At 37.6% G+C, this 12191-nt stretch overlaps 1 protein-coding gene across 4 annotated transcripts; it reads right to left on the bottom strand.

Annotated features, from left to right (window-relative positions):
- Positions 1–632: 632 nt before the first annotated feature.
- AREG (amphiregulin) lies at positions 633–10305 on the bottom strand. Of its 4 annotated transcripts, none has more exons than XM_042251881.2 (7): positions 10020–10305; positions 8515–8745; positions 7491–7541; positions 5663–5864; positions 4780–4935; positions 2719–2830; positions 633–891 (listed from the first exon to the last, which is right to left on the bottom strand). In XM_042251881.2, exons 1-6 carry the CDS (start codon positions 10300–10302, stop codon positions 2737–2739), a joined length of 1017 nt encoding a protein of 338 aa, XP_042107815.1. In that variant the 5' UTR covers positions 10303–10305; the 3' UTR covers positions 633–891; positions 2719–2736. The 4 variants fall into 4 exon arrangements, with proteins under 4 accessions (XP_042107815.1, XP_042107814.1, XP_012035554.3 ...); XM_042251880.2 differs by having other exon boundaries at positions 2731–2830; XM_012180164.5 differs by lacking the exon at positions 7491–7541.
- Positions 10306–12191: the final 1886 nt, after the last annotated feature.

Raw genomic sequence — 12191 nt, 5'->3', positions numbered from 1 at the left:
ACTTAGTTGACCAGTCAGGGATGACTGTGAATCATTCCACAACCTTAATGCTTTTGAAAGAACATTCACCAGAAATACACATGTATTTGTTTAAAATAATGTAAGAAAAGAGTAGCAAGTGGAGAAAAAGAAGAGTGCATTTTAAATGCTTTATACCTTTATGTCATGATATTAGGGAAAGAAGTCTCAAATCTAAATACTTCCTGGTTCATGCAAAAGGCCATGTTCAAACCTTATTCCTTTCTTGTTTATGGTGATGATAATGATGGGCAATATATTTTCTCTCTTTTATAATATCTGTGTCTACTGTACCAGAGAAGCTATGCCACATGTTGATTTTAGAAGCTTTTATAATTTATTGGACTTGCAAGTTCTATGTGGAATAAGAAAGAACAGTTTGGGACATCAGTATCTGTGAGAGGACTAAGTGACTCTAGTTAATAATTTTCTCATTAAGAATACTTCTTTAAAAAACAGTTAAGTTTTGAAAATAAACATCAAAACAGTAAAAAAAAAAAAAAAAAAAACGGCGGGGTGGGGGGAAGGAACTCCTTTTAAATTGATCATTTAAATGTTAGACAAATACCCTAAAGTCTTACAGTCTCAAAAGTCACATTCAAACTCTCAATCTGTTTGATTAAAAAAAAAGTTTAATGAACTGTAAAATAAATACACTTCCATTAAATATTAAATAACTTATTTACAACTTGAAAAAATAGTTTTTATCTCCATGCATCTTTATGTACAGAAATAAGACTTAGCATTAAAAAGTGACAATTGAAAGTTTAAAACCATCAGAACAAAAAGGTTCCGTTTTCTTAGGATTTGCTGAAAAGAAGAACCCATGTATCACTTGCAGCTGTGACTTGGCAGTGATTCCGATCTGATACCCTGTTGGAAAATAAATCGAACTGTTAGAGACAGCCCAATTCCAAAATAGCTTTGAGATAAGGTCAAAGAATAATCATCAATCAGAATTTCTGCCAATCTTGTTTTCCCCCCTAGGATGTCTTGTGGAAAGTGCTAAAAGCTTTTCAGAGACAAACTAGCCCTTCTGACTTGAATCTGTCTTTCACATCTGCTTCGGTTATATGCATACTTGGGTAGAAGACTGTGTTCAAACCTGTTTCATCAAATTCTGTTTATTAAAATTACAGCACTGAGAATAGTGATGAGAAATAGTTTTCCTAACCAAATCTATGAAGCGGACATAATTAAAAACAAAGATTAAGTGGCTCAGTATATTTATGATATACAGTTAATTTAGGATAATTAGTACCAAGGGCATAATAATAGTAGCTACCAGTTAATAGGCAGCCACAATGTGCCAACACAGCATATTCCTTTTCCTAAAGTCATTCCAGACCTCCTTTGAGAAATTTCAATTGCACTAAACAACCAAAAATAAACTCTTATTCATGCTGGTGACTTTAGCTTCAGAACATTAAGCCAATTCATTAATAACTTTTGATGAATAAGTATTGAGTATAGCATCGGCATGGATAATTATCTATTTTGTGACTTACTGAGCTAATTCTGTAATAAGCTCAGAACACAATGCCTGTACTTAACCAATGCTAAAGATAGTGTTCTCCAAGCATTTGGAATGTTAATAAAAAATGGAACTGCATATTTAGTAGATTTAGGATTTGGCTTAAAAATATGCATATTTAGCAAGTATCTCAAGTAATTCTTAAAGCAATTGAAGGCAAAAAATAATATTGGGCTGGCCAAAAAGTGCATTCGAGTTTTTCTGTAAGATTGTAAGGAAAAATCCTAACATATTTTTTGGCCAACCCAATAACTTGAGGATGTTTCCAAAATGTCTGAGGAATGGAGTTCCTTCTTTGGACTGACGTTAAGAGCGTCCTTGATCTCCTTGCCTCCCCCTTCCTGTGGAAGTCTGTTTCATCAGCTGTTGACTTTAGTTATCAACAAAATATCCCTCTCCATATTTTCTCCATTCAACATGTTCAGCTTTCTCTCTTTACAAAAATTAAAAAAAAAAAAAATAGGAACTATAGTCTGTACACTAACCAAGTGTGAGCCCCTCTCCATTCCTACTTCTTTTCTGTGCAAGGATATCCCACTGCTGTTTCTACTTCCTCACATTTGTAGTGCAGGTGCCCTGATGTTGGCTCTCCACCATACGAGCTCAGCCTATCAATTCAACCTTATCTTCTCCAACACCATTTGATCTAGGTCATCTTTCAAACCTTTCTAAAATAATCTAGCCCATCTCACACTATTGATCTTCCTTTCCACTTATAATCACTTGTCCCAGTCTCATCAGTTCTTTGAGGCTCACTTCCAAAGCCATCCTCTATTGCATCTTTTTCTGCTCCCTAAATGCAGCCCACTGGATTCTATCCCTCCTTCACTGGAAACTCCTCATATTCCATTAGTTCCTTTTATATGACATATATTTTACTCCCCCTGATATTCTCGTTTCTTGCATTTTTTTCTATCTTCAAAACACTAAGCTCTTTGAGAACAGAATTTGTGTCTCCTTCATTTTTCTATCCCTTAGAATAGTAAGGACATGGTCCATTCTCAATATAGAACTGCGACTCAAGCTGAAAGAATAACACTTTTGTGTAGCCAAAGTTCATAGTGTACCATTAAGAAAACTTGCTTTTCTCATTTTTCTTCAGACAACAGACGTTATGTTTTTCAAATTGTAAAATATTATTTAAAGACATCTTTTAAAACTCCAACCTGCAATAATACCTTCAGTTACGCTACGGCATGTCCATTTCCATTTTCTTGTCGAAGTTTCTTTCGTTCTTCAGCGACACCTTCATATCCCCTGAGGTATCGTCTTCGAAGCCTTCAGAGAACAAGATATTCTACTGTCATCAAAGTTCTATTCATTTATACATTGACTGGGGTTTCATGAGCACAGGGAATTTCTTTCATGAGTCCTTAGGGACCACTATACACTTACGGACCATTCCACCAAACCCAAAACTAAAGCCAGCTAAAAAGTATCACCGATGTTCTTTTAAGGGAATCTTTATGCTGATTTTATATAAACATATTCCCAGAGTACTGAGATTTAAACAAATGTGCATTGGGATGCAAACTTTTAGAAGGCATGAAACATATCCATATCTTTCCCCAAAATAGCACGATTGCAGGCACAACTGGAAAAAGATAGTATAGTTTTACCACAGAAGGGCTGTATGTTTGCACAAACTAATGTAAATGCTTAGGTTTTGGTTTTTTATACAGGCTTAAAAACCAATTGATTTTATTTCTAAATATAATAAATATTTCTAATTTTATCTCTACCTATTACCAAAACACTCAATGGTCTGAAATGTTTTAGTGTTGTTCAAGCAATTCAATTTTTATTAGCTTTTTTATCTACTAAATGTTATTATTAAAATCTTAAGAACTTTAGTTCTGATGTTTGGGAAAAAACTGATTTCAGTTATGAAAAAGCAGCAACTCTGTCTTAGGCTGGTATTTGCAATGTGTTTCAAATACAGGGGAGAATACAAAAGAAAAGGAAAGCATGACAAAGTTTTTCCATACTTTTCCAAAGGGTTATTAAATATTTCAACTTGAGTAATTATGAGTTTTTGAATAATTCTTTTAAAACATCTTCCCTAACTGGCAGTTTCTTCTTCTGTAATTCTACGTCAAATAATAATGGTGTCTGAGTGTATTTTTCCTAAACACATTTGCATATCATATCGGGCTTGAGGTACCAACAGACCGAAATAATTTCTCCGATGTGCAAAACAAATTTAAACCACACATCAAACTTTAAGTGCATCATAAAATTGTGTTTTACCTAGCATTTTATCATTAGCTGATCTGAGTTTAAACTAATAGTAAACAATGACAGAACATAATTCCTTGTTTCCTGAATGGCAGGAGTAGTAGATCATGTATACAATCCAGTTGTTAAAAGTAATTTACCAAGACCTAAAATTAGAATAATGAGTCTTGCTTTTCCCAAGCTCCAGTAGCACATGAGTCATTACAGAGCCATTCACACCCTCCCCGAAGCTCCTTAATCTACTGACTTTTGTTTGACAGACAATGCCATTTTTACATACCCACCAGTGGCTACTACCTAGGACAGTTTAGTTCTAACATTCATTGGTCATGAAGTGAAGTAAGTGATCTGTTTTTATGAGCACAGGGAAGATACTGCTAGAGTGAAACAGTAATAGAATTGTCCCTGCTTCCTACGCCATGCCATATGGAGGAAATGTTTTGTTTTGTTTTTTAGTAATTGAATTCCCATATTGCATTTGACAATAACAAAATAGGCATAAGCTCTAATAAGTCAGTACCATGCTATCAAATTCCTAACTCAGAATTTTGCATTCTGACAGAAGCAGAAGACATCTTTTCTTGGCTCCTGGTTTGAGGCTCTTTGTTAATTTTTAGTATCAAAGCAATGTCTCTGACAACCTAATTCTTAATTAGCTTCTGGGAAGTTTGCTTAAGCTTAATATACTAATAGACGATATCAACAATCTGAGATTCAGAAGTAGCCATGAGTAGACATATAACATGACACAAAACCATCAATTTTTAAGTTCAAGAAAGGGGTTCATATGTTAAGCTTCAATGGTGGCCAAAGGAATGCACTTAACCATATTCTGTGAATTGTCAATAAAATGTAAAGATATGGCCAAATATCACGTACCACTAATAGAATAACTCACGTAAAATATGATACCACATTAAGATAGAAATCCTGAAAAAAATCAACCTGGCATTACTTTATTAGGGATTTTAAAGACATGCCTTACTTACAGGATTGTAATAACAACAGCAATAGCTGTGAAGGTCATGGCGGAGACGAAAGCAGCTATAGCTGCTAAAGCAATTTTTGATAAATCACTGTCGACCATGCTCTGAGTCTTCATGGACTTTTCCCCACATCGTTCACCAAAGTACTCTGGATAACATCTGCAAATAACCCACATTTTAAAATTATAATCACTGAAAAGATTCCAATAAATTTTACATTTACTTTCCTGATCACAAACCATCATTAATTCTAGCATTCAAAAAATCAGTCCAGGCATTTATTTGTATTTCAAAATGATGAGCTGTAGAACGCACTCGGGCCTAAGGTCTATTAGTATAAGAACAAGTTGAGATTAGTCTGGGTGTGATATTCCAAGAGGACACGCCTTTTCATTCTTTGTGCTCCTTATATGACCAACTGATGAATTCAGTGGCTTGTTATGCACCTAATACATTCTACTACCATTTAATGTGCTAGCAGCTTTTAGAGGGAAGGAAGCAAGAACATTAAGTGAAAACTACCTTAGTTCCTTTTTTATCAAGAGGTTTTGTAAAATATATATTGCAAAATGATGATTTCCACCAGGGTTCAGCAAACTATTGCCCACAGGTCAAATCTGGCCATTTGCTAGGTCTTTTATAGCACGTAAGCTGAAAAATGGTTTTGTTTTTTTTTTTTACAGTTTTAAATGGCCATGTTTTAATTGGTTATATGATAACCGTACATAATCTTGACCCACAACACCCAAAATATTTCATATCTGCTTCTTTAAGGAAGTTTGCCAACTATTGGTTTATATATTGAAAAAAAAATGGTTTTTTGCAACTAAGGGTTTCATACACAGTGTTAGAAATATAGAATTCCATATGATTTAAGGCAACTTACTGGCATGATACTGTTTCCAGTTGCTCTAAAAATGTGCATTTTCCATGAATGCAGAAATTTTGAAATTCTGTATCACACAGATTTTTCCTCTTTCTGTTTCTTCTATTTTTTCCATTTTTGCCTCCCTTTTTCTTTCTTTTGGGTTTATCTGAAGTCTTTTCACTTTCCGTTTTGTTTTTCTTAGGCTTAACTACCTGTTCAACTAAAAAAATAAAACAGAAAAGAAAAGATTTATTGACAAATAAATCTTTATTTCTCTCTTTATGTGGAACACCATTTTGAAGACATGAGAGAAAAATGTCCTAGCAGTGAAAGTTCACAGGGTAACAGCCTTATCAGTCACATTTTTTAACACAACTCATATACCTAATTGAACAAAGACAATATCTGTACTATGTGGCACTTAGAATTTGAACACATTTGTTATTTTATTAGCTTAAAAACATATTTTGATTTATTTGTATCAGCATTATTATTACTGATAACAGGAATAATAGGAGTTACTTGTCTAAGAAAATCCATGAAATATTTTAAACATTTGTTTTTACTTTAATACATACCAGGCTCTTGGTAACAAGCATTAATTTAATTAAACCCAAATCACACTTGAATGTATTATTACTATCTACATGATACAGATGAGAAAAAGTAGAGTCGAGTAAAGACAAGTAAATTGCACTAAGACAGTAGCTAGAAAATGGCAGTGCTGGGATGTTAAAACCTATTAATACCCAATTTTATTATGTTTTCTCTGGGAAAAGCTCAGTTCCATTAGTTAAAGTGGGGTTTGAGTACATTTGGTGATTTTCTTTACTCATATCAGTCTTGTGCTATCATAGTTGGGAATTGGTGTGTATTACCTGAGGTGGAGAAAACAGAATTATACATTAGAGTTAACTTTCTTCAACTCCCAGATTACAACAGATTATAATTAACTGATACTTTCTGGGGGCTAATTTCTGTGACCAATCTATTTGAAAAACAGAAGTCCATAAATATTTGTACTTGACGCTTCATGGGTTCATCCTAACTCTTCAGATTCACAGAAACCTTTGTTCAGTGTTATAGCTATGCAGGGTATAATTTACCCACACATTAAATATAGGAAGGAGGAGTTTCTATGTTAGAGCTGTGCATTTTGTTTTACTAATCTCTGCAAAAGTTTATCTGAGCAAGTATTTAGTGAGCCCAGAGAAAAGAGTCATAAAGTCATAATAAAGTTAGTCATAATGGTTCTGCAGTGCCCGGTAAATAGAGAACTCTAGAAACATAAGGAAGGGTAGCAAAGCTGGAGCCCTGTGGTTAAGGTAATAAACAATAAAGTACTTTGAGTGTTTTAGCAGTCATTATATCAACATTAACAATAGTCAAATTAGGAGCAATGTTTAATAGGTGGCTATGCAATTTTTGTGTTGAAACTTCCCTCTGATGATAAGAAAAGTACCCCAAATTAGAACAGTTCCTCTAACAGAAACATTTTAAATCGATATTACAGCACTTTACAGATACATTACAAATTTTAAACAGAGATAGTCACTATGCTGAAGTATTCCAATAGACATTATCTTCATGGATCAATTTTCACTGTATTTTACAGTGCATTGTAATTTTGGCCCCTAACCATTTTCATTCATCATCATCAATTCATTTGGCCTTATGAAATGCTAACTTGAAACATCTTTAAGAGCAAAATTTCTAAATGGTCTCATCTCATTCCCCTCCCAAAATAAGAATTATAGATGGACCCCTTTCCCACCTTATGTAAAAGCACATAAAGGAGGTGTGGAGCAAGGGAGGAAAATGGAGTGTTTGATAAAACTCTTCCCACCTGTCATTGTCTTCATGTTATCACTTGCTATTCCTTCACCAGTTCTGGGAGCTAGACAGAGAGGAGGAGTCAGGGAAACTAAGATCAGGAAAGAAGACGCTTTAAACCTTGCCTTCATAATGGATGCTCCTAGGATATTTAGATCTGATTTACTGATGATCTCGTCTGCCCTCAAACTCCAAAGTAATATGAGAGTAATGAACAACAGTGACCTCTTTCTCTGGTACCCTCATTTTAAGTAAATGCTCTTTTTGAAAAATCAGTTAACAGCAGAAGAGAAGAAATTATAGGTCACTATTATTTAACTGACAAATGAGATTTGGGGTTAAACAGAGATTTTAGTGACATAAAATCCATGCATATTTGTTCTTTAATATTTCCAGAAAGTGACATTACTATTATTATTACCAGTGTCGCAGCACAATACACAGTGGCTAAGATCCAATCATTCTTTTCCCATTACATCTTTCTGTTCCCTTACCTGAGTCTCCAGCACTGCAGGCAAATTCTTTACCAACTGAGCTATGAGGGAAGCCCTATTTGTGTTCAACTGCAGTAATTTAGAGAAAAATGGTGGTGGGGAGTGGCTATAAAAGCTGAGATATAAAGTATATGGGATTGGTTGATGTCTATATTGATTTCTCACATGGGGGAGTGGTCATCTGGCAGAGTATCTGAAATCCAACAGATTGGAGTTTCTCATTCTGGCTGTGGAACTTTGGGCAAAATGCTTAACCTTCTTAAGCTTCAGTTATCACAGCTGTAAAATGTAACAATTCCTACCTCATAAAGTTGTGAAGATTAGACTTCCCAGATATGAAACGCTTGTTAGAGCTCCATACACAAAGGTTGTGCCCACTAAAAGCTCTTTCTATCTCAGTTTCCAGCTTAACTAGTGGGATGCACAACAGTCACACACAAGAAAGCCACTGGAAGATCTTGGAGAGGCTTTTCTTTTGAAGCAGCTTTGCTCATACAAACCACATATCTTATAGGCTATACTGTCACCTTCTCCTCTACTCACCTCTGACTGAATCATCTACAATATAGCCAGATATCTGTGGTTCATTATCATACTCTTCTGCATAGTCATAGTCGAACGCCGAGGACAGTTCGCCACCAGGAGGCGTTTCACTTGCAGAGGAAATCTCACTTCTTAAGGTCACCTCAAATCTGTCAGCACTGTGGTCCCCAGAAAATGGTTCTCCTTTTCCAGAGTAGGTGTCATTGACATCTAATCCAGCAGTATAATGGGCTATGAGAGTGAGAATAAGAGGAGAAAAGAAAAAGTAAAGCGGGGTGCCTTTTCTCTCCAGTCAATTCTGTTCGGAAGGAATGTTTATCTTCAAAGCAGTGACTGCACATGTGTTATTGTTTGTGATTGAGTCACTTATGAAAGCTCCTTCATACTCTGCCAACAAGCAAACTCAACTGTCCCAATTACAGAGCTTCTTTCATTTAGGTTTTCTTTTCCACAGATAGTCTACATTAATTTCCACATAAAAAACCTGCCAAATAGGCAAATTAATGTAATATAATTATTTGAGAGGTAACAATATGACTATAACTTCATATACATATATACAATAGAATGTTACCTGTTCCATTTTAATAAACAGATTCTAGAGATAAATCCAATATCTTTTTAACACATGCTTACCTTTTTAAAAAGAGTATGCATATCAAATGTGAAAAGTAATATGAATAGTAGCTGGTAATAAATTTTCTTACTGTCATTGTCTCTTATTATTGCCCTCACATAGAGAAGAAACTAGGGACTAAGTAAGACTTGGGGGCCAGTTTCAAGCCCCTGCTTTATCGTTTGTTGCTTAGCGGCTAAATCGTGTAGGACTATTTTGCGACCCCATGGACTGTAGCAAGCCAGCCTCCTCTGTTCAAGGAATTTTCCAGGCAACAATCCTGGAGTGAATTATCATTTCCTTCTCCAGGGGATCTTCCCAACCTAGGGCTTGAACCCGCGTCTCCTGCTTGGCAGGCGGATTTTTTTAGGTCTCAAAACAGTGTTAGAGAGGTGCTTTTAAGTAGAACTTCTCCCTGGGACGATGCCAGGCCCTCTAGAATGGTAAAAACAAAATCACTTGACAGAGGAGACGGAGAATCTAGGTAGGAGGTAGAACTCCTTGGTCTGGGACTTAACTACTCTCCTCCAAGATCTCTGGAAATCACTTTACCGCTCTGGACCTCTGTTTCTTTATCTGTAAAAGAAAGGGTCTGGATCACAGGATCTCTAAGCTCTCCTTCCCTCTGGACTAAAGTGAGAGTACAAAGATTCTCAGGCACCCTCCTGCTGGCAGACACCCGGCCTCTTTTCTCTACCTCCATAGGAGGGGCCGGTATGTCGATTACTTTCCACCGGACAGAGTCGGGGGACACCCAGAGGCGGCTTTTCTTTTTTTTTTTTTCTTTTTTTTTTTTTTTTTTTTGAGAAGCAGCAGCAAAATCCAAGAGGAGACCTGTTTGCCCTCGGTGGGAGAAGCTGCGGGCAGCTCAGAGCCGGGATGTCCTCACCTGAGCCGAAGATGAGGAGCGACAGCACCACGGGCGCCGGCGGCAGCAGCGGGGCTCTCATTGGTCCCTCGGAGCGGCGGCGTCGCGGTCTCTGGGGCAACTCGGCCGGGAGCTGCGGGCGGGAAGAGGCGGTGGTGGCCGAGAGCTGGGACGCGGGGAGCCGCGTGGCCGAGCTCGCAGGCCCGGCCAGCCTGGGGCGCTGGAGGCAGCTCCTGGAGCTCGTCTCGGGATGTCTGGGCTCAGGTTCCCTGGGCTCAGGCTCGGGCGCCAGGTGTGCGAACATTCCGGAGGTGCTGCGCGCACCTGCCGCTTTATATGCCGGTCATCTCCCGTGACGTCACGCCGCCGCGGAGGGTGGAGGCGGGCGGCCTCCCGGGAAGAAGTTACTACCCGAAAACCACACACGGATGCCAGGCGCCCCACCTCCCCGGAGCGCAGAGAGCCGCTGGAAGGAAGTGAAAATTAAACCTCTCGCTGCAAGCTGAAAAATCAAAAATAAATTACCAGATCCATACAAGGGCCGGGAGTGGAGTTTCGGAGCTAGGAGCTGACAGTCAAAAGTCCCGAACTTTCAACCCATCTGAAAATCCTCGGAATATACTTTGGTTGATCTTAGTGTTACCACAGACAGGAATTAACTAGAAAAAAAATCCATTTTAAAATGTTAAAGGAACTTAAGATCAGGAGTGACTTAACAATGGCCCGATGTCTTTAACAATAACGGTCATAATATGACTACAGAGCCCACCTCCTAATGAGAAGCTGCTTTATTTACCTTATCTCACCCGGGGGCCCTTCCCCACCCACTACGGTGAAGTGGTCAGAATTTCCAACCACCTCCCGTCCAATGTCTTTTTGTGGCCCAGGGACCCGTCCTTGTCAAAGTTATTTATTGATTTTTTTTTTTTTTTTGGCAGAACAATACACTAAAAATATTACCAATACCACCTCACTCAAAACCTAGGGAGGTCTAAGTATCATTTCCCCTGTTTTACAAGAGGGACAAATGTCAGCTTTACAAGGCAGGGAGGACTTCACACAGCTGGTCATGGCAGGAGCCAGATAGATTCATCTTCAACCTCATCTCACTCTTAAACTCTCTTCCCACTCTGATAAAAGGATTTAGACTAAACTTCTCTTTGAAAAGAGAATTTCTAGGTTAAATAATATTTAACCTAAAGGAATAATCTCTGCTGATAGCATATTGGCATTGGATGAAGAGTGGTGACCAAAATTTTGCTTCTGGAATCCCAAGACAGAATGGGCCAGCTTTGAGAGTCCATTTAGAACCTAGTAGAGCATTTTAATCATGACAAGTAGATAAAGTGCAGAGAGAGGGAGAGAGTTGATTAATTTGACTAACTTCGATGTGGAGACAACTCCATAACTTGATTTTTCATGACTTGAAGAAGAGAAAAAAGCATTGTTCTAAGTATTTCTTTGTCCTGAAGGTATCTGTCTCTTCCGTGACTGTTCCAGTAAAACAGTTCTTTTTAGGAATGTGGGTCACAGTGGCATGTGTCCTAATTCTGGGAAACTTTTTTTAAAGTTGCGTGTTTTTTAATGACATGTCATAATAATGGAGGCTAAATAGTACCTTACATTTAGTAGGATAAAATAAACAGTCATGACTCATGTCTTTGCTCCTATTGGACGTTTGTTGAGACAATATTTTGTATATTTCACCTGTTTTCCATTTTATGCAGGGAGATAATTAAATGATGACCAGTTGCCAGTAGCTCAAGGAGGTGAAAGTCAGATACAGAGTAAAGTAGGTCTGTTATATCAGATAAGAAGGATTCAGTGCCATGAAAAACCAGGATGCAGTTTAGTTTTGTTCTGTGTATCATGGAAAGCATTGTGGAAAGATGGAGAGGTCACTCAATGGTCTTCCCCGAAGCAAGTGTAAATGAAAAGAATACCTGAAGACAAGGTGTGACCGAGAGTGGAAAATCAGATGAGAAAGATGACCCTGCCCATTCCAGGGTGAAGCAGGGGCCTGCATGGTCATCTCTTTTGGTGGATGAGGTGACTGTGATTCAGACAGACTCACATTCTTACCAGCAGATTTCAAAAGATGGTGGAGATTTTGTTTAGTGTGCAGATTGTTGCCTAGGCTGGTATATCTTTCTGCTGTCATAGGTTTTGATTCTGTTCTCATCCTTCTTTTCC

Source organism: Ovis aries, chromosome 6, assembly GCF_016772045.2.
Source record: "Ovis aries strain OAR_USU_Benz2616 breed Rambouillet chromosome 6, ARS-UI_Ramb_v3.0, whole genome shotgun sequence".
Lineage (NCBI taxonomy): Eukaryota > Metazoa > Chordata > Mammalia > Artiodactyla > Bovidae > Ovis > Ovis aries.
The sequence above is the reverse complement of the archived record's forward strand: the minus strand, read 5'-3'. Positions and strand labels throughout refer to the sequence as shown.

What these genes read in the sequence shown, in the direction of transcription:
- AREG (XM_042251881.2), bottom strand. Translation starts at nt 10,302, where the DNA reads ATGTTCGCACACCTGGCGCCCGAGCCTGAGCCCAGGGAACCTGAGCCC. An exon ending in TAACATGAAGACAATGACAG is followed by an intron (nt 5,865 to 7,490) that starts GTGGGAAGAGTT and finishes TTATTTTTTTAG; the next exon opens with TTGAACAGGTAGTTAAGCCT. An exon ending in CTGGAAACAGTATCATGCCA is followed by an intron (nt 4,936 to 5,662) that starts GTAAGTTGCCTT and finishes GGTTATTTGCAG; the next exon opens with ATGTTATCCAGAGTACTTTG.